Below are 20,739 nucleotides of genomic sequence, written 5' to 3'. Positions count from 1 at the left end.
CCATTCGAGCTCACACCCGACTCCAAGCATCTCTTTGCGATTCTGATGTCACCTTTTCGAGCTGCCAGCTGCAACAGAGAACCACAGAACAGCCCTGGCCTTTTGGGGTGGGAAAATCCTCCGATATTCAGTATGTTGCGATCGATCAAAGCGCCCACCAGAAGGTCCATACGGGCGTCGCCCCAGGGGTAGTATGAAGTATAGAGACGTTCGGCGAGTAGAGTCTTCGTTGCCAAAGTGAGGTTTTGGTCGAGTAACCGGTGCAGGAAGTTCATTGCACGAGAGGTGACTGCTGCTTTGGCCCATGATACGATCTGGTGAGGTGGTGGCTTCCGGCAATGCTCAAACCACCAGTCTATCAGCGTGCTAGCAGTATTCCAGCGTCTGGCAATGATAGCACTCTCAGTGACGCGGCTGATATCCTTGTTCGACTTGGTTTTGGCTGTCTTCGTGAGACCGGTCTTTGCGTGCTCCAAGAGTTGAGATAGGATATCAACAGCTTGAGCTTTCACAGCAACAGCGATAGGCGATCGCAATGTGGCAGTGTTTTCCCATAGAGGAAAGTCGCGGGAGAGGTAGTGAGTGATAAGGTCTTTATCTCTCATCGAAACCGCTATCACCAAACAATGCGCTTCGACTGGATCGATCTTCTTGAGGCGAGGATTTGTAGCGCGCCTGAAGGCATTGTCACTGCAACCTTTGATAGCATTGCAAACTTGTTCGGTATAAGCTGTGCGGACTATCTCCGATGATTGGCCGGTAGCTGTCATGAATTGGTCGACTACAAATCGAATGAGAGTAGGGAAAGAGGTCGGTGCTCTATGCGAGCATTTGCATCGGTATTCAAGGAATAATCCAAGATTCCGATAGACTATTCTCCTGGCTGGGTAGTCTGTATACTTCGTCATGGGCTGTCTACCAAGGCATTCCTCGGAGATGTAGGCGGCAAATGTTTCTGAAAGGCATGAGTTCATGTAAGGAGTTCATTTATAGGCACTTACTGCAGACATCGCGGCGCTTCCAGGCCTCACTGACTCCAACGCTCTTAACGTAATTGGCGATGATCTTCTGGAAGATCTCTGGCGGAAGATCCAACAGATCCATCGTGGTCGGCCTGACTAGTAATGGTTGAAAATCTCGGCGAGGATGGTTCGACTGAGTGAAAAATTCCAGAGATAGTGTTGAGAAGGGCAAGCTTTATATACAAGGCGTCAAGTCCTCCAGGTGCCCACTCCGGCAAAACCGCGTGGCAAGATAGGTGAGAGAATCTAGGGTGAGAGAGATGAGGTCGGGAAAGCGCGAGGAAGCTGAATTGGTATGAAGTCCTGGCAGAGTGATGTCCGCAGCATAGCACAAAGCGCACAGTGAGAGATATCCGGCTGCATGGCGCGTTTAGAGCCATATGCAGGCGTGGTTTGCAGCATATGAAGAGCAATCAGAAAGACGAGAGCATATACAATGTTTAGAACCGGTGCAGGCATAATGACGGTTCGTCGGTGAAGTTGCATCCGTTGGTGATGATAAGAGGATGCACGAAGATCGATGACGTATCTACCTATCTACCTAGGTAGGCAGGGCAAGCACCGTCAGGGCACGTGATACATCACGCACGATCAAGATGACGCGGAGCTCAAGCATCACACACATATGGTTGAGCAGAGATCCTGTTCTCGCAAAAGGGTCTTTCAAGAAGTAAATATGTACACTAATCAAAAATCACCAACATCGCCATGCACCGGCCATTCCTTCCGCATCGAGCAATGCGATAAGTCATGCAGCACAGCAGCTCATTCCCGGTTCAACGAATCTAGCAGGTACCCTGACCGTTAGGAGTACCACTCTTGTAAGCACCCTGCGCATCACCAAGGCACTCAGCAACAGTAACCATCTTCAACCCATTGTTCTTCGCCCAGTTAATCAACCACGGAGTGAGCGTGTTAACCGTGCTGGCATAAGTCTCGTGCATGAGAGGAATGTGGCCGTTACCACTGGTTCCAGCCTGTTGGAACACCTGCTGGCTCTGCTGGGGCGTCTTGCCGTTCCAGTCGCCGGAGTCGACGTCGTCGGTGATGACGCGGTAGCCCAGGGTCTTCATCGTGGGGAGCACGTTGCCGCCGGTGGCGAGATAAGGCGGGCGCATGTAGGTGGGCTTTACGCCGATGATGTTGACGAGGGCTTGCTCGAGGCGCGTCATTTGCGACGTGAGGTCGTTGGTGGAGAGGGAACCGAAGTTCGAGGGGTGGGACCAGGTGTGGGACGCGATTTGGTGGCCGGCTTTGTGCGCGTTTTGGAGGGCGGTCTTTTGGTTGTAGATGCAGCCTGTTCATGTTAGATGGTGGTTTCAGTCCGTAGTAAATGAAGCATATACATACCGTAGAGCGATCCAGTGACGAAGAAAGTACCCTTAGCTCCACCAGCAGTCAGGGTGTCGACGAGCTTCTGAGTGTATTGCGATGGGCCGTCATCGTAGGCAAGAGCGATTTGACCAGGGTTGGCGCACTTGGTGATGACTTGTCCGGCAGCAGGCCCAGCCCGCTTCATCATGTCGAGGGGTTCGGGGATCGGTCCAGCGATGGCAACCGCAGCAAAGGCTGCGACAATGAAAGACTTGACACCCATGTTGATGAAAGAACGACTGTTTGAACGACTGATGTTTCGAACTGCTCAAACTGGAAGCCAATGCCCTCCATCTTATGTATAAACGCCAAGGCCCCGCCCGCTGTCCTGAGGTCATTCCCGTGAAGCTTAGGGGCTCTTGGCTCGTTTATGGTAGACGACATGCTTAAACTGCTGGAACCGGGTCATCGGAGGCGGCGAGAAACCCTGTCCGGTAGTTGCTATAGTAGAAGCTCGGATGTTTGGTGACACCTGTCAGTGTGTCGCCGTTTTGGCCAAGCTAAGTGAGGCATGAACTCTGTGTCTATGAGAACACCCAGGGAGCCACAGCCGCCTGTGTTGAGCATCGCTCAAGATCCTCTTGGATTGACATCACATCAATGAAGATGCGCCGTTCGCCCGGAGCTCGTTCAGATGTAAATTCGCCGCGTTTCATTTCTCAGATTCCCGCCGGCTAATGTCTAAATCCGGGGAAGCTTGGAAACACGCCATGTGGAGCCGCGTGACATGCCGCGAAATTAATGTAGAGGTCCAGAAGGCGGTGGAAGAAGTCTTCTGATGTAGATTAGGAGTGGCGTGTCCGTGTAATGTACTGCGACATCGCATCTTAAGGAGGGATTCCTGTCGACCGCTGCTAATCCCGTACCGGTCACACAGTAGCTGCGCCACACTAGAGCGGCGCGAGTGTGGTCTCTGAAAAGAACTCGGAGGGCGTGCTTAGCTGTTGCATGCTGAACTCGATGACCCCTGGAGGCCCATCAGGCCACAAGCCGAATTCGTTGCCAACACACGCCGTGCCATCCGGTGCTATAAGAGGTATCCTACCAAGGAATCTGGTGAATAGCGACTCTTCAACATAATGGGCAAAGTGCGACGCATCAGAAAGCGTAGATCCTCGTGCGAAGACGGAATTGGTGGCAGACTTGACAGTATGTGCTAAGCGCTGTCCTTCCGGTGAGTTGAACCCACCCAAAGCTTGCCAGGCTACCTTGATAGCTACAAAGGCTATGGTATTGGATTGCGGTGCACCTTCCCGCTGCTCGTACTCTTTCAACTCCAGGCATCTGGCGATCTTCATAGCGGCGGCGTTTCGCAGTGCGGTGTTGACAGGCGATGGAGATAATGAATCTTTGATCTGAATGACGCATATGTATGCGGTGTTGTAAAGCATCAATGCTGTTGCAGAAACGTGGTTGGCCACTCCCAGTGTCTTCGCCATGTCAGATCGCTCAGTCGTTCCAGCTAGTTGATTCCGGTTCAAGACCTCCCAGAACGGGCGTAGCGCTTCCAAGTTGTTAAGCACCTCCTCCACTTCGGTAAGCAAGGATTCAAAGCTCTCTGGACATGCTTTTGAGCGCAGTAGAGCATTCCGCTGGCTGATGAGGCGGGTGCAGTCAGCCAAGATGGAGAAAACGTGGTGTTGGAAGAGTCCCGACTCGTTGGAATGTGCAGACGGAATTCGCTTCCATTCCTCGGTCGCGTATATAGAGGGCCTGGATTCCGCAAGTGCCCCAACGATGGAAAGGATGCGCAGGCCCCGAAAGATGATAGCGTTGATACCTTCAGACTCCTTGGGTGGGCCTCTTAGCATCGCAATGGCGTCGAGACCTCGCAGGTGTTTCAGAAAGTTCGTTGGTCCAGTAGGTAAAAAGATCTCGAGAAGCATACATGAAAGTGACGTAAGTAATGTTTCGTTCGTCGTCTGAAGATCTGTACGAGCAAGATGTGAATTGAGCTGCCGCAGCACCTGACCATACTTTTGATAGCCTTTGGTTGTGATATCGCCCTGTCGATGCTGGCTACCGAAGAAGGTGGTAGACAGGCTCACTATGCCTTTTCGCAATAAATCAAGACCAGGATCGTCGCCTCTCATGGATGCGGCATGGCTCTCAATCATGTTGCAGGCTATCTCAACAGGTCCCCCGCGTAGCAAGTTCTTTCGCGTATATGCTAAGCAGATAGCATCTTCGAAGGCTGCGAGAGATAGCTGGTTTGGAGTAGCTATCCTGACAATTGCGTTCTGGGTTGTGTTTGCCGGCTTGCTTTCAAACGTGACACTCTCATTGATCCATGTAAGGTCTTTGGGCCCTTGACATTTGAGTCCACGCTTGATGCATTGTCCACATTCAGGGCGGTTTTCGTCTTGTCACGTCAGCACATGCAGCAGGTCTCTGCAAAGGTTGACCGGGTGAATGGACATACCGCATTTCACACGCCGGCGACGACAATTAGCACAACCTTTTGATCGACCACCCCGACTGACCATGTTGTGCTATGTATACAAAAGGAAAAGAAAGCGCTGTATCGACTCTTCAACATGCGGGAAAGCAGGAGTCTTGTAGAAAGGATGTGTCGCGATACGTGGCGTGGTGGAGGATGAGTTTGGGCGTTGGTCCGATCCTAGATAGACGGAATGCACGATATTCATATTGAAGGATCAGCAGCGAAAAGGGCAGAGGGCGTCGAAGCTTGGTGGCTGAGTTCGCGAAGTGTTCCCCGTATGTCGAAGGAGCGGGCTAGGCAGACGCCAAACCTCTTGGCAGGGCGCCGGAAGATGACCCCTCGACTAGCAAGAGGCATCATTGGCTTTCCTCACATCAGCAACGAGTACATCAAATCAACGAATGCCACGAACAAGCAGTTCCCATCACACGCAAAAATAACACAGGCAAAAATGTGAGGCAGGCTGCGTTTGAGGAGCCAATATTATGTGTCAATTTGAGGACCTCGGAGGTGATGAGCTATTAGGTGTCTGTAAGGACTGTATGCTATCGTAATAGAAAGAAATGAGACACACTGGAAAGTCTCTATACGGGAGCGGACATCACACCATGCCACTCAACCGTGTGATCGCAAAACAATAGCAAAGACCAAGAACTCATACTGAAATCTGATGTTACTCAGGCTCAGGGTTCTTGACTATCGATGTTGGCCCTACATGCCAATCATCCTTTTGACCATGCCTTGCGCCAATCGAGCAACCTCGCCATTGCTACAGCGGTCCTCGTTGCCACCAATGGCACTGGCCTCACAGCCGTCAGGGTAGAAGAAACTGGCCAACGCAATGATAATATAGGCAGCGATCAGTAAACTACCCTCGAGATAGTTACTGCGACCATCCAGTACCAAGAAGTTCACCACCAGGACTGTGACGAATAGTGCAACAGTCTCGAAGATGTTGAAGTACAATGTCATCTCTTTGCCCATGATCCAACCGAGGATAACAATGACAGGTGTGATGAAGATAGCGATCTGGATGGAAGAGCCGACAGCAATACCGATAGAAAGATCCATTTTGTTCTTCATCGCGACAGTGACCGCAGTGACGTGCTCTGCAGCGTTGCCAACGATGGGAAGAATGATAAGACCGATAAACGCTTGGCTGATACCAGAACTCTCAACCATAGGCTCAATAGCTTCACTCATGAAGTCGGCGCAGACCGCAACGAGACCAGTGCTGATCAGAAGCATGAAGATAGCAGCTTTGATGGACATGTCAGGTGCTTCATCGTCTTCATCATCCTCGTTGAGGGCCATGGCGGCCTGTGGAGAGACAGCAGGATGTTTGACTGCGTTGCCGGTGGAGTCGGCGCGGCCAATTTGATCCGGGAGGGACTTGGATCGACGAAGGGGTGCACGCAGGGCGGTGTTGTCGCGGGGTGCTGCCATACGAATGTTGGGCGCGGGACCGCCGAGTGGAGCGAGGTTCTGAGGGTTCGAGAAGACATTGTTGGAAAGTAGCGAAGGAAGAGCAGGCCGGTTGTATCTGCGAGGGTTGGAATTCATAGTAGTGGCACTGTCGTTCTGTACTTCCTCCGCGAAGGTAACCTTGGGTGTGGGCTCATTCGGCACGACCTCCTTTTCGGGAATGGTGTCGACCTTGTTGCGATCACGGCGGTCCTTCTTGCTCTTCTTATGCCTACGTTTTTCCTTCTTCGTCACCGAGCGCGAAGTTTGCGAAGCGGCTTCGAAGTCACGAACGACTGGGACGTATTGATCGTTATCGGCCTCGTCACCGCTCATGACGTCGAATGAGTGTCGGCGGGAAGTAATAGGAGCTGCGTTGTTGGCAGTGGCGACGCTATTGGTTCTCTCCGAATCGAAAGGACTCTGGTTTAGCTCACCCTCTGGCGAATTGAGGGCCGAGAGCGCATCTGCGTCTTTGGAGCTAGCGCTGGACTTGCGGCGAAGCCTCTTCACCATGCGCTTGGCCTTCTTCTTCATGGTGCCATCAGAGTTCTTGGAGGAGCTGTCGCTGTCGCTGCTGCTGGAGCTGGATGAAGAGTCGGAGCTGGACGAGTCGAAAGCACCGGCAAGGACACCGGGATGTGACTCTTCGTCAATGATATGTTGGGGAGTGCTAGCGTAGAGATAACGATGACTCTTGAGCTGGAAAACGAGGTACAGGCCGTAGACTAGTAGAAGGATGACACTGGTTCCACGACTGACGGACAATGTCTCGTGGTCAGCGATGGCATTGTTCTCGAAAGCAGCGTGGAAGGCAGTGGGTAGCAGAAGGCTCATTACGGCGAGGGCCAGCATAACACCACTCATCTGAGTGACGGTATTGTTGTAGACCTGCTCCTGGTACTTCAAACCACCGAGTAAGAATGCCATGCCCAAAATGAGAAGCAGGTTGGCAAGAATGGATCCAAGTAGAGACGCTTGCACGACCTCGATCTGGTCAGAGGCGAGCAGGATGATGAAGAGAATCAACTCGACAGCGTTTCCAAAGGATACGTTAAGCAGTGCACCGAGCGCATCTCCAACCCGGGCAGCGACAACTTCGGTCGCGTGCGCGAGCAGGCCAGCCAGCGGAATGATGGCGATGGCGTTCATGGAGAAGACAATTTCGGGCTTCAGGTGCACAAGCTTGACTACAATACCAAGAGGCACGAAGACGAGCAGGAGGTTGATCCAGCTGTGTGTGATGGCATTCTTGGTGTGGGATATGAATCGGAGGCTTCCGTTCTTGACACGCACGAGCGAGTAGAACGGACGCTTCTCGGATCCTATGGCGGGAGGCGTCGTTCCATCGGGCGCGGTATTGACGCTGCCATTGTCGATGTCTGTGAAGCTATTATCGCTGGCAACGGGCTTCTCGCTGTGGTCGCTGGTGCCATGTGCACTACGCGACGGGTTGCTGCCATCTAGGCCAGGATGGGCGGTCGAGTGGGGGTTGTGGGTCGGAAGGACGTCGGTCTGCGTGTCTTTCTTGCGTCCCAAGCCAAGTGCAGATGCTGCCTTAGACTTGAAGCTGCGTATAGAGGGGTCGTCGGGTTCTCCCATCGGTTTTGGTGTTGTAGAGTTTGGGGGTGGTTGAGTACAAAGATGTACTTGGGGCGGTGGTAGAAGTGTGGCCAAGTAAGTGAGGCGCGGCCACCGCCTTCCTTATCAATGCTCGGCAAGCTTGACCCGGCTTGGTACGTGCTTAGTATGCAGGTGGATACCGGAAATCGAGCGAATGACGTCGATCAGCCAGATTGGCTGCTACACGTGGACGGCGCGCACAGCCTCAGTGGCGCGCTATGGCTTGCTCAGGTTCTTGTTTGCGCGCGGCGAGTCTAGAAGGTGGCAGAAAGATGCAATCATCAAACGCGTCCTTCATAGATCTGTCTGTCGTCGGACGTAAATGATGAATCTTAGATGGGAAGGTGCGCCTACCACGCGTTATCGTATCATCCCTGACACGTTCTGGCAATTGGAAAGCGCGAGGCGACGACTAGGAAGCCGCCAACGTCGGCTTTTCCCCGCACGGTCATCATCATCATCAATACTGAAGCCGCTGATCGTTGACATCAATCACACAGCGCCGCGCCTCCTGACATCCACTCTGCCATCAGAACGTGCAGGCTCCCAATCTAGACTGCACACGACGCCTCACGGTGCAGGGATCATGCCGAGCCTGATGGCCTCGCCAACGCAGACCGTTTGTCACGTCCCTTTTCCCCGAACGCTTAGCGTTCTTGTACTACCTGGGCATGCAACAACAAAAGCTTGAGGCATTCTCTGGAGCTATTGCTATCAGTACTAGTATGCCCCAACTGAAGCAAATTTTTGCAATGTAGGCAATTGACTTCTTCAGTATGAACCTGTTGATTCGGAGATTTCTGTACTGATATCTGGTTGTGGGTCTCGCTACCATGAAGACCCTCTGGTAGTTCACTTGGAAGACATACTCGCTCGGGCGGTACTACTCGAGACACCAGACCACATGGCATCTCTGTGGAAATTTTTCGAGTGCAGAATCAAAGATTGAAAGCTGACCGCAGCAACAGCGCGTCAACGCTGCACTTGGAGTCAGATGACTACGCGACTTGATACCTAGGTACCCGTGGATTGCAAACGCGCAAATTGCTTGGCAGCGCAGCGATGAGTACAGCTCAGTCGCAAAGCCTCGCATCATGAGCTCTTCACATTCCGGATACCATCATGAACTTACTTGATCTCCCAGCAGAAATTTTCGCTGCTATCATACACAACTACCTGCACGACTACCTATATAATGGCCGCGGATGGGCTGTGGCAGTTCGAGCACGATATGTCTGCAAAGCCTTCGCGGTCGCAATACACGACGATATGTTTGGTCGATACTCCGCAAGTTTCTACCGCAGCTTCAGTGACGACCGCAAGCAGCGTCTACTCGCACCAAATATGTACACTGTCCTCTCCAAGATGGGCCCCACCCGCTGCCGCTCGACGTACATTCTTGATCACATGGAAGCCACGGTCGATTTTCTCATGGAATTCTCATATTATCAATCGCAAGCGCAGCGCGAACGCTACCGCCTGGCCCTTTGTAACGCCATGTCAGCGGCACTCTCGGTAGACGACATTCTCGCATATCTCTGCCAGGGACCATTCAATGACTCGGTCAAGGTCAGGAAGAATATGGGCCGCGCAGATACGGTGGGAATGCTCGCTGCTGCCGCTGCTGTCAACAGTGAACCTGCACTTCGTTTCCTTGTTGGCAAGGTATACGACGTAGGTCTACGTAGCGAGCTGTACGGCACGCCGCTTACCGCCGCCGCGGTCAATGGGCATCTTTACTCCGCTTCTTTCATTTATGAGCGTATGGAAAAACGCTTCTACAAGCGCAAACAACTGCACAACGCGATCAACGCATGCATGTTCGAGCAGCGTACTACTATACTTCCTACACTCATGTCCTGGTACCTGAAGCATTGCTACTCTGGAAGATTGATCAAGGAAGCAAAGCGGGGCTGGATCGACTGGGCAGTTCGGAATGGTGAAATGGACGTACTACGATTCAGTTACTATCCCGAGGATGCAATCAATTACATACGCCGACTGGAGCCAACGCCCTTCCACTCGGCCTGTCGATACGGCCACACGCACATCATTCAGTACCTGCTCCAAGCCGATCCCACCCTAAGATGCGCAATTCGTAATCATGAAAAGAGTTATATCGGCCCTAACGAACTATGGCAGGGTCTTATAGTGGCGGTGGAGAATGGCTGGCTTGTGGCTACCAGGCTGCTCATCCGCAGTGGTGTACAGATCACACAAGGAAATGAACACTACGTCCCATCTACACCAGTGCTGTGGTATGCACTCAAGGGAGGACATATCGATATGGTAGTGCTATTACTGGCTTATGGTGCTGTGGTGCCGAAGAGGAGCTCTGAGCGCAATGGCATCTGGAATATGGCTGCGAACCACAGTGTAAAGACGGCAAGACTGCTTCAGGACATCTGGGATGAGCAAGAAAGATGTAAGTGAAGGTTAAGGTTGATGGTATACACTAGTGGGTATGCGCATTCGTCATCCTATGAGCATGCGACTCGCCGTAGCAGCTGCCTTTTGCTATGTAGTCAGAACGGTGCATGTAGAATACAGCAAAAGGTCTGCTTCAGATAAGCATCATGCCATCAGTGGTCCCGTGAGCTTGTACTGACATCATCTACCTTGCGATGCGGCGATGTGTGTGAAGCAGTCATGGCCGCCCATTAGCCCAGCCCGATGCACGCGGTAGATCCACCCGTGGACGCCACGGAAAGGCCCCACATCCCGCGTCGTCACGTCTCTTCCGCGCCGCCGCCACGCGTCACAGCGTACAACGTACCCTCATGCATCCAACTTCGCTTCCTGCGCAACTGGCTGTAAAGGCAACAGTATCATATGATACCTGGATTTTTGTAGCGATCCCGCAATTAGCGACATCGTAACCGCGCATTCGTAATACTCTAGAGAACCGCCAATCTCCCTGGCACATCGCAATCAGCATCTTACTTACCCTCACAACTCACCCTACGCAGCCCAGCCTTCTTCAAAATGGGTCGCTGGACAGACATGGACAGTGTAACTTCCCTTCCATACCTCGTCTCCTACCAGTCCACTAACACAACCCCCAGGACGCCGAGCGCCTCCCCTCGGGCTTCGAGCGCATAGGCTACGACGCCGACACCCAAACCTACACCTTCCGCGACGCATCCGGCCGCATCTACGAATCTGAGCCCGGAAACCGATACGGCGAGCTGCGTGCAACGGGCGAGCACTCGCAGCCCCCGTCCGACGAGCAACGACGCAAGCAGGATGAGATGATAGAAGAGGGCAATAGAAGCGCTGTGCGTATGATGTTGCCGTTTGCGCTGCTGGTGCTGGTGTTTTTGTTCCTGGTGTTCAAGCTTGTGAATAGGAGTGATGGGCCTGATACCGTTGTTGCTGGCTGTGGGGATGGGGAGCGCCAGTTGCGAGTCGAGAGGGGTGATACGTGTTGGGCGATTGCGGAGGCGAATGGGTTGAGTGTTGATGGTTTGTTGGGGTTACGAGGGAATCAGGGTGTGGATTGTGGGAATCTCAGGATAGGGCAGAGCATCTGCGTACCGACGTTGAAGTGATGGTGGTCCTCTGTCGCTCCTCCAGGCCCGCTTTACCTATCCATGAGGATGTCAGGAAATGGAAAAGAGCACAAAAAGAGGAGGATGTGGTCACGGCATTTCATCTAGGTCAAGATGCTGTCGACTTGTCAACCATCAGATGGTGACGAAGGATCATTCTTCACCAACCCGATTGGTACTCAGGAGGCGTTAATCGACTACCCACCGATTTTCCCACAGCCAGATAGAAGACGACTGCGTCAATTGAGGCCCATGTCACAAGCGTCAGCTCGCAGAGCTTGGTCATGACCTTACGCCATGATTTCGCCTAGAACCCTCGGAAGATCAGCGCGACAACATCCAGAACGACAAGAAGTCTCAAAGTCGCCTATGACGCAGGTAAATAGCGACCCGGACATGATAAATCTCATCCTGCTAAACCAAGCCCTTGGCAGCCCACGCATTCTCTCCAAGTCGAACGTCACGTTGCGAGGAGCTCGGAACTTCTGTCTGGCTTCCCGACTGAGGCTAGACGCAAACGAGCGCATTACCGTAGCTTCAGGCGCCCTACGTGGAGAACGGCCTCGCGATTACTGATAGGAAGAGGTCATCTACACGTTATGATATTCATATGCATAGCCCGTATGTTCCACTTCTGTTTTGGCTAGGTAGTCGTCAGTCGGTGTTGTCCTTAGATGATCCGATGCACCCAGAGATAAACCGATGCGCCGAGCATTACAGATATCAAACTTGGTGGAGGTGTTTAAGCCGTGGGACCGGTAAATCGGCGTAAGTCTGAACGGTGTTGACAGCTCCGCGACACTCAATGTCCTCCCATTCAGGCAGAAATTGCGCTAATGTAACCTCCAGGGTCCAGAATTCAATTGGTAGAATGCTACCTGGCCATCAGGTTTGTGCAAAAATCTGCAGGTCCGCTTCGTGGAGATATAGCCTATACTGGTAAGACCCGGCTCGTCTATTCACACCCTTGCTCTTCAGCCTCTCGTAGCGTCGGTTCTTCCCGCATTAAGCAGGTCTCTCGTGTTTACACATTTAACAGTCGGATATAGCGGATTGGAAAGGATTCTGGGTGGAGGCTACTCCACCGGGGCGTAATTTGGCCCACAGCTACACCTTGGTGTATTGAACTATCTTACGCCCGATACTTGGCTGAGAAACATTCATCGGAGGACAAGTCTTTTTCCAATCCTACAGTCCCAGTTCTCTCGTACGCCCACGATTAGCGTAATCCTTCACAAGAGTTGCCCGTACGCGGATTGGCTCATACTTCCCGCAATCTACATCTTCCCGTGTAGGATCACGACCAGGCAGGATTCCAGCCTTGCTCTTGCGACGGTCGATTTGCGTGCAACCCGAGTGAAAGACAGGTAAAAACAGCACGTTCCAGTCGGAGTCAGTCGCATAAGGTATAAAGCCAGCAGCTTTTCTTCTTTGTTCCATCTCTCTTTATCCTCATCAAGTCAATAACAACAACAACACCACCACACTCGAATTTGCCTCTCTTCTCATCAAACTCTTCACGATGAAGCTCTCTATTCCTCTCATCGCTTTGGCTTCGGCCACCAGCACCATGGCCGGCTGCTATGGCAGCGGCAAGCCCTACCTCAACGACTGCAACAAGAATTCATTCCTTGATGCTGCAGACGACCTGTGTAAATCATTAACCCTCGCGGGATATTTCAACTATCGCCAAACGAAGAAAGCATGCGCCCCGGCCAGGTGCAATGGCATCAAGATGAACTACGAGGTGGGATGGAAGGGTAGCAGCGGAGGACATACCTTGGCTGTAGCAGACTGCCAAAGGCGACTTAAAGAAAACATCAACAACTGTCCATTGGGCGGCACTCAGACGGTCGCTGACTGGTTTTTCAAGTAAGTGGCTGTACACATGTCGCGAACTGTGCGGTGAGGACGAGAGCTAACGTCGGAGGATTGTAGGTCTGACCCTAATGACGGTGGCTGCTGATCGAACCAATTCGGTTGGTTCAACAGCGTCGAAAAAGTTGTGGTTGAGATCTGTGAAGGCGGGCAAGTGAAAGGCGATATACCAGAGATACAGCGTAGAGAAATTGGATAGATGATTAATGGACTACGATACTTGCCGACTTGACTTCTGTGCTCTGCTGGTTTCCTCCCAATATGTTGAGTCTTGAACCGCAGCCTGACCAGGCTGCGTTCCTGAAGTGAGGTTGCAGTTAGACTGACTAAGGAGCAGCTGACGCAGGGTGGCAGGGAAAGCCCAGGTTAGGCGTCCCATTAGCTCAATTTGACACTTTTCAGGTTAGCTTCGGTCGCGACGGCTCCACTGCGGGCTTTCCCTCCAAAGTCACATCAACTGACAAACCTCACCCCTCAACGCGCCCGACACCATCATCAGCGCATTCAACTAGAAGCGCGCAGGAGCCCAGATTTCTCTTTCATCATTTCGATTATATTCCGTGATCTACTCAGATTACCGTGTAGTAGGCAAAGGCCTCAGTCTGGATCCCGCGAATCTGGCCACACCTAGGCATATGTCCATCGTTCCTTCGTCTACCTGCAGCCGACTTCTCCACAGCCATTTTACCCGTATCCACCACATGGATGTATAAGTCTGTTTGCTAGATTACTACTGGTAAGCATGGAACGTCAAAGTAATACGAAATAATTAATCCAGATACGCCCTCTCTTGAGACTGAATTGCTCTGAGCAAAGAAAAGCGAAACTTACCAAATTTTGAGAAACAGATCTATTTCGGGCCTTGCATACCGACATCGAGTCCAGGATCGGCGCCGTGATCAACCAACAACTTGAAGATATCGAAACGGCTTTGTTGAGCGGCGAGGCGTAGAGAAGTTGACAGACCCTTAGCATTGGGGCGTAGGCGATCAGAATTTGCGCTGGCCGCCATGACGCGCTCAAGTGCATTCAAGTCTCCTCTCCGTACCGCAGTGTTAATCAAACCGTGGAATTGAGCGCGCTCTGTCCATTCGGATGAGTTCATGTTGCTACGGTCAAACAGACCGGCATCCAACAAGAAGGATACAAGAACACCGAAGAGCTGAGGACTGAAACGATGGCGCCTGCCATATCCATATACGCTGGAAGACGGTTCGGCTATCGTGAGGAAGCTCCGTCTGAATTCTTTTCGCATACTTGGCGTGGACAGTGCAATCAGCCTACCTAGGAAGCCCATCAATTCAGATGCGCAGGCTTCTTCGAACCAGTTCCTGAGGTGGCGTATCTCCTTGTGCTTGGTATTTGAGACGTACCATTCCAGCAAAACCAGCGCGATGGGCTCATTGCTCCGGATAGCGTGCGTAATGCCGTTTACGACCGTGATTGTTTGTATTTTCATGACCTAACTCACAGTTGATCGCGGAGTATGAGATAGTAGAACCTCAACAAGATCGAGGTCATCGTTTTGCACGGCCAATTCCAGCGCACAACCCAGCTCGGATCCTGTCGAGCACTTTGTCCACATGGCACCCTGCTCGGTAGTAAGTGCGCAGACAGTGTTCCTTTTGCCCATGATGACCGCGACACTCAGAGCCTCTTGACGCCCCGACGACGACATTACCCTGCTGCTGCTTTTGTCACTCGGGTTATAGGCGAGCTTGCAGATATTCGGGGTTTTGATCAGAGCGCCGATTACACCGCGGACCCAAACAGAGCGCTTGTCAGGCGAGGTATCACCGCTGACGTTAACGAGAACGTCGACAATCTTGTTGATATGCGTGGGGAGAAGGTAATTGGCGCCGTACAGTGCGACCACTCGGTGCTCGAGGAAGGATCTGAGTATATTTCGCAAAAACGCCGAGTCGCGCTTACTCAGGCTCCAATAGGCTGAGGCAGGCTGCTTGGCAAGCACCTCTGTTTTGATGTGCTCGCAAAAAGTTCCTGTAGTCGTCAGCAATGCTGTCCGTCATGAGTGGTGACATAATCGATTACTGCACACACTGCGACGGAGCCAGGCTCGTCGGATACCGTCTACCTTGACATAGTACGCTATGACGCATTCGAAGATTTCGGTTGGAAGATCGAGCAGCTCCATGGCGGGATACGTCGGGTTGCGAGAATGTTGTAGTTGCAGCAATGGCGAGGGTTATACCGAAAGACTTATTGACTCGCCGATCTTGTGTGTGGCGAGGTACAGACCACAAGCACGAGATATCTGCAGCTCATGATATTCAGAGTCTCCGCAATGGTAGGTGATCAAAACAGAAAGCGGGGTGTACTTTGACCTGGTCAATGCATTCACCCACGTCGAGGCGCTAGGTAAGATTAAGGTCTAAGATCCTTGTCATGGGTGCAGGCTACGTAGAGACCCTATTATACCAATTCTCGCACCGCCGTGCGGATATCACTAGTAAACACTCATACGACTGGACTGCTCGTAACCCCATCTGTATCGTCACATTCTACTCATTTTCCAACAAGCCGCGAATGTGAAGATCGATCAAACTCAACAGTTGTTGTGAGACGCTGTGTATGAGGTTAGCGGTTTGTTCAAGATGCATAGGGAAGCCTTCTATGAGGTGAGATGACTTACCTTTAGCGAAGAATGCATAAGTGTCAGCGTTGTTGAGGTTATCCGTGGAGTTGAGCGTGATGAAGTTGTCATATCCGTACTTGACATCTCCTACACTAAACAATGCATGAGAGAGCTCATGCGTCATCGTCTTGGTCTTGTCGCCTTCATGACATTCTGGATGATCAATCTGATACCACGCATCGAACCAAAAGGGGCAGAACCTGACGTGAAGTTCCTCGCCCGCCCACACAGTCATTCCCAACACACCCGGTTCACAGCCATCGAGGTTGTTACAAAAGATCTTGACACGACCCTCGTTCATGTTCCGACATTCAGATCCCATTGCGAGAAAGCCGTCGTTGAGCTTCTTGCGAATCTGCTCAGTGTCATCCTTGAAAAACTCCATGATCCTCGTGTGATTGCCAGCGTCGGAAAGCGAGTTCTGCCATGCGGAATAGGCGCGATCTGAGCACAGACTGCGACATTGGTCTAGAATGTCGTACTGTTCGTGGGTGCATCCGCCTTGGAGGTTGAATTCCGCATTCCATACGCTCGAAAGCCAAGTCTGGCGGGTCGCGGCTGCTTCAGATCCATCGATGTTGACGGTAAGAGTGTTCGAGACGAAGGAAATGGTCTCTACGACCGATGATCCAGAGGTCGCGTAGAGGAAGGTGCCTTGCGACACCAAATCGATCATACCACCAGAGCCAAGATCGTAAACATGGGCGATATCGAAGTGCACGTCGACTGTCTCTGAGGGTGACAACGCCTGGAATGAAGAGTCCTCCAGTGCATTGAGGTCGATGTCAACGTGGATACCGTAGAAAGGGAGCTTGTTGCCTGTACAATGCATTAGTATCTGCTCCGCCGTGCTTCGGAAGCGACCTACCATCTTTCACGACAGTGACCTTGTTGACGGCCAAGTCGCTTAGAAGACCATCAACCTTGACTAGGCGCAAAGGCTCGGATCCGGTGTTCTTGATCGATATCTTGACGTTGGTGTTGCCCGCCATTTCCAAGTTGACTTGGACTTGAGGCGAAGAGGAAGCCGAATTTGATGTACTTGGAAGAGCTAGAGCACCAGTAGCCAACGCGAACGCTGCAACTAAGCTAGAGTAGAGGGACTTCATCGCTTCTAGCCGTTCAATCGGTTGGGGTGAGGTATACAGGAGACGAAGTCTAGGATATGGTGGTATAATCTATACAGTACAAAGATATGACAGGAAGGATACGCAAGAAAGAAGAAGTGGTACGTAGTAAAGAAGGAATATATAATACAGGGGAGACGATCCACCGAAGAGGTGGGGTGAGGGAAGACCTCGTGATTGACTTGGGGGCTAACGTCCACCTGACGGCTTTGACGGGAACTTTTTATCCTTTACAGACGAGTTTGTGTCGTTGTTGGCCATGAACAATATCTACTATAAGCCAGAGCACATGACTGGTGTGCGGTAGGCCCGTCTTGTGACTTTACTATGCACTGACCCCTTGTCAGCCCCTTCACTACCCTCCCAGTAAGTATCTTGCTCGGTTATCTTCTCCAAACGCCCCGAAAGGAGCATAGACTAGTCTGATCTTTCACGAGATAGGTTCTCGTCCTGCGAATAGCGTAGCATGACTAGCTGAATACGTAACACTACCACTACGCCAGCAGAACTTGTCAAGTACCTGTATGGACTACAATCATGATTCGACGGCCCAGTGATACCTAAGCAGTGTGTTAGCCGCATACATGCAGTTCACCAGCTTCATATCACATATTCAAACCAAGCACTTGGTGCATACATCTTCATTATACATAAAACCTGGTCAAGGTGTTCTGACTACGTATCCTCCAGCCTCAAAATCAGAGACTCAACTCCACAGACCACCAGTTCTCACCCACTAACACAGAATCCAACAACTCACCCTTCTCGATGCCTCTATGGCCAAGAACAGCCTCTAGCAGAGGGAAAGTTCTCCTCGCAGGGCCGCCATGAAAAATCGTGACGAAGAACCGAATCCGCTTGCCCAGTTTCTCCACCTCATCTCTCGCCCAAGAAATGTAGCGCAGTTCTTGAAGTTCTGCAAGATCTCCAGTGTCGTAGTACTCGTACTGGACTTCGACTGCCCAGTACGTATACTTATCCTTCGCCATTCTCTTGATGGCCCCAGCGAACTGGAAGCGACTTGGCCAGCGCAGTCCGTAATGGACTGTAGCTTCTCGACGCATGTCTCGGTTTTGACAAAGGTTTGGTGATGCGCGTGTATATAGCTTGAGAGCTTTGTACAGCTCCCAGGCGTACTGTCTGGTGGTCACCTTCGCCGAGCTTCTGCCTTCTCGCTTCCTTCTCTCATTCTCGACAGGGTACTGAATGACGACCCGCATGAACGAGTTTAGTGTGCGTTTTGCAGTTCGGCTGAGTCGCTTCGTTACTTGGAGATCGACCTCCGCGGGAGTGAGTTCGGCGAATAGAGATTCAGCCTCTCGGCATATTGCCTTGCAGGCGAGCAAGAGGTTCGTAGACGATTGGTGTTGCTCCAGACGTCCTTGTGGGTTGATGGAGCCGGGCGCGGAGATGCTTTGTGCCGATCGGCGTGAAGAGTGTATGAAGCACATGTCAAGTGCGTAGTAGTAGATCCTGTTGCGGATTTCTCCGGGCAACTGGAACAGCGGACTTTGTGTTTGAGAGTGCATGACTGAAGTGGTGTCATCGGAGAGCTCCGCCATCTTGATCGTCGATCTTGATGAGTGTCAGCTTGTGTGCGCGCATTACGAAGAGGCTGGTTTCTATAAACTGCATTTGAGTAAACCATGTCCTGATCGTAAGAGGGTTGTCCTAGGTCAGCACAGAATAAATTAGTAGACACCGACTCCCACTACGCTACAGAACAAGTTCTGGCGTTCGCTGTCACAAACCAAAATCTGAACGCTTGACTGAAAAGTATCGCAAATGAAAGAACGCTCGATTCATTAACTTGATAGGGAAAATAGTACTTACTGGTCTCGTAGCGGGTGTGACTAATCGAAAAAAATGAAGACACAGCACTGGAGATCAAAACAACAAGAGCGTTTGCGACTAGCGCGGTGTCACTAGATGGTTGCCTGGCAAACGGACGGGGACGCGTTGATGACGTCGAGAAGATAACGTGGGAAATGAGCAGCCAAACAAGGCTACTCAGTCTGAGAAGGAGATCTCGCAAAGAGCGGCGAGTATAACTTGCAAGAGTCTGCTGAGATATGACAGGATGACAATAGTAGGGAAACTACCTACTTACATCGTGTCCTTCTGGCTACGGTTACCATCTTGGGCGCCAATCGCATTAATCCCGTGGACTGAAGCATTGCCACGAGCATAAAAATCCTGGGTGAACCGCGATCTTGTGACCAGCTTTCGATCACCTGAAGAAGCAACGTTCTCCTGTCGCGGTGAAGGCAGATTGCCAGAACATAGACCCTGCATCACATGTCTTCCCATCGCTCTTTTACTTGCTGCTGCCTACCTTCTCTTTCCCTACCACAACCTCATCGCCGCAAACCTCTTTTGCAGGAACCAGGGAAAACATGACCGAAAGCATGGAAACTGACTGTTCGGACAGACATCGAGCTGCATCGCCAGCACCGACGGACATCTCGGAGCTGACCACACCATCAAGATCTCCAAGCCCGATCCCTGAGTACAACGCTTACGCTTCTCCCAAGAAGTGCCGAGCCAATTCGAGCGCATCGGATGGGCAGGAGCAAGGTGGCTTCGGGGCCCTCGATAGGATCCCCATGGAGTTACGACAAGACATATACAGCCTCGCGTTCGATATTGACGAGCCTGTCGTAGTCAAGGAGTGCTGCCACCCTGGAACAACAAAGCGGATGCTCGAGCTATGTTCCAAACATGGCGCCAAGACTAAGTCTGGAGCAGGTCGATTTAACATCCTCCAGGTCTCTAAAGCGATCAGAACGGAGGCGATGTGAGTCGTCTTCGCCAAAACCCCCTTCTTCCTCAATACTGAGGGCAGTATAAGCAAGTACTACACCACCCTCCCTCGCCCGCGTACTCTCCGCAAGGTCATCGGCTACAGGAAGCCCACTACATGCAAGAGCGCACTCTGGAAGACAGCCAACCAGTTTCGTATCATCAAGATCCATCTCTCCGAAGAACTCCTGGAATATGGCAATCCGTACGCCTTTATCGATCGTCTGGTATGCATCGTAACACTGCTGTGCAAGGAGCAAGACAAGGACCACGTCGCTTCGAAATCGGTACACCTGAACCTCGGCAGCTTCTTCCAGCAAATGCTCCCTTTCAACGAGAAGTCTCAGCTAGATAGGCGGTATGGAGAATATCTCGACTGGTTGTTCTTCCATTCCGACACCCACGAGCCAGACCACGACAAGCTCGCGAAAGGTATAGTACGCAGCCTGCAGCGACTGGTGGCTACGATAGGCAAGCATTCTGGCCGCGAGCAGTGGAAGATTCTCGTGGAGACTGAGATTGCGGAGGAGGACGAGGGCGGTGCGAAGGCGCTGTTCGATTTCCAAGTCGCTTGCGCGGAGCAAGGTGTTAAGGTCTGTGATTTGGAGAGCTAGATGCACGGCTTCAGATAGGGCGGACGATCATGGTCTGGCAGGGCGTCGGCGCGTTCGTACCGGGCACGGGAGGTCGTATCATGGCAGATCGATTACGGGTTTGCAAACGTCAGTATAGCATAAATGAACAAAAGCGTGGTTTCCAGCTGCACATTCGGCTCGCATGGTTGCGCCTGGGCAAAAAA

General features: G+C 51.9%; 9 protein-coding genes across 9 annotated transcripts; 3 read left to right on the top strand and 6 right to left on the bottom strand.

Annotated features, from left to right (window-relative positions):
- Positions 1 to 1,807: 1,807 nt before the first annotated feature.
- J4E88_000503 (uncharacterized protein) lies at positions 1,808 to 2,619 on the bottom strand (the record flags this gene model as incomplete). The annotated part of the gene is made up of 2 exons (XM_049394179.1): positions 1,808 to 2,319; positions 2,373 to 2,619. 2 exons carry the CDS (start codon positions 2,617 to 2,619, stop codon positions 1,808 to 1,810), a joined length of 759 nt encoding a protein of 252 aa, XP_049260008.1.
- A 667-nt stretch (positions 2,620 to 3,286) lies between these two features.
- J4E88_000502 (uncharacterized protein) lies at positions 3,287 to 4,513 on the bottom strand (the record flags this gene model as incomplete). Its single annotated transcript, XM_049394178.1, has 1 exon — positions 3,287 to 4,513. One exon carries the CDS (start codon positions 4,511 to 4,513, stop codon positions 3,287 to 3,289), a length of 1,227 nt encoding a protein of 408 aa, XP_049260007.1.
- Positions 4,514 to 5,550: 1,037 nt separating this feature from the next.
- On the bottom strand, positions 5,551 to 7,905 carry J4E88_000501 (uncharacterized protein; the record flags this gene model as incomplete). Its single annotated transcript, XM_049394177.1, has 1 exon — positions 5,551 to 7,905. One exon carries the CDS (start codon positions 7,903 to 7,905, stop codon positions 5,551 to 5,553), a length of 2,355 nt encoding a protein of 784 aa, XP_049260006.1.
- A 1,143-nt stretch (positions 7,906 to 9,048) lies between these two features.
- J4E88_000500 (uncharacterized protein) lies at positions 9,049 to 10,359 on the top strand (the record flags this gene model as incomplete). The annotated part of the gene is made up of 1 exon (XM_049394176.1): positions 9,049 to 10,359. The coding sequence occupies one exon, from the start codon at positions 9,049 to 9,051 to the stop codon at positions 10,357 to 10,359; it is 1,311 nt and encodes a 436-aa protein (XP_049260005.1).
- A 552-nt stretch (positions 10,360 to 10,911) lies between these two features.
- Positions 10,912 to 11,477, top strand: J4E88_000499 (uncharacterized protein; the record flags this gene model as incomplete). The annotated part of the gene is made up of 2 exons (XM_049394175.1): positions 10,912 to 10,938; positions 10,992 to 11,477. The coding sequence occupies 2 exons, from the start codon at positions 10,912 to 10,914 to the stop codon at positions 11,475 to 11,477; spliced, it is 513 nt and encodes a 170-aa protein (XP_049260004.1).
- A 2,728-nt stretch (positions 11,478 to 14,205) lies between these two features.
- Positions 14,206 to 15,510, bottom strand: J4E88_000498 (uncharacterized protein; the record flags this gene model as incomplete). Its single annotated transcript, XM_049394174.1, has 3 exons — positions 14,206 to 14,817; positions 14,857 to 15,356; positions 15,417 to 15,510. The coding sequence occupies 3 exons, from the start codon at positions 15,508 to 15,510 to the stop codon at positions 14,206 to 14,208; spliced, it is 1,206 nt and encodes a 401-aa protein (XP_049260003.1).
- A 367-nt stretch (positions 15,511 to 15,877) lies between these two features.
- Positions 15,878 to 17,120, bottom strand: J4E88_000497 (uncharacterized protein; the record flags this gene model as incomplete). The annotated part of the gene is given in 4 exon segments (XM_049394173.1): positions 15,878 to 15,987; positions 16,009 to 16,830; positions 16,880 to 17,100; positions 17,116 to 17,120. 4 exon segments carry the CDS (start codon positions 17,118 to 17,120, stop codon positions 15,878 to 15,880), a joined length of 1,158 nt encoding a protein of 385 aa, XP_049260002.1.
- A 716-nt stretch (positions 17,121 to 17,836) lies between these two features.
- Positions 17,837 to 18,667, bottom strand: J4E88_000496 (uncharacterized protein; the record flags this gene model as incomplete). The annotated part of the gene is made up of 1 exon (XM_049394172.1): positions 17,837 to 18,667. The coding sequence occupies one exon, from the start codon at positions 18,665 to 18,667 to the stop codon at positions 17,837 to 17,839; it is 831 nt and encodes a 276-aa protein (XP_049260001.1).
- A 1,077-nt stretch (positions 18,668 to 19,744) lies between these two features.
- On the top strand, positions 19,745 to 20,554 carry J4E88_000495 (uncharacterized protein; the record flags this gene model as incomplete). Its single annotated transcript, XM_049394171.1, has 3 exons — positions 19,745 to 19,749; positions 19,771 to 19,935; positions 19,984 to 20,554. 3 exons carry the CDS (start codon positions 19,745 to 19,747, stop codon positions 20,552 to 20,554), a joined length of 741 nt encoding a protein of 246 aa, XP_049260000.1.
- Positions 20,555 to 20,739: the final 185 nt, after the last annotated feature.

This window comes from Alternaria novae-zelandiae (genome assembly GCF_023758075.1).
Source record: "Alternaria novae-zelandiae strain BMP 2774 chromosome Unknown scaffold_1, whole genome shotgun sequence".
Classification (NCBI taxonomy): domain Eukaryota; kingdom Fungi; phylum Ascomycota; class Dothideomycetes; order Pleosporales; family Pleosporaceae; genus Alternaria; species Alternaria novae-zelandiae.
Note: the sequence above shows the minus strand (reverse complement) of the source record. Positions and strands in the feature narration are given on the sequence as shown.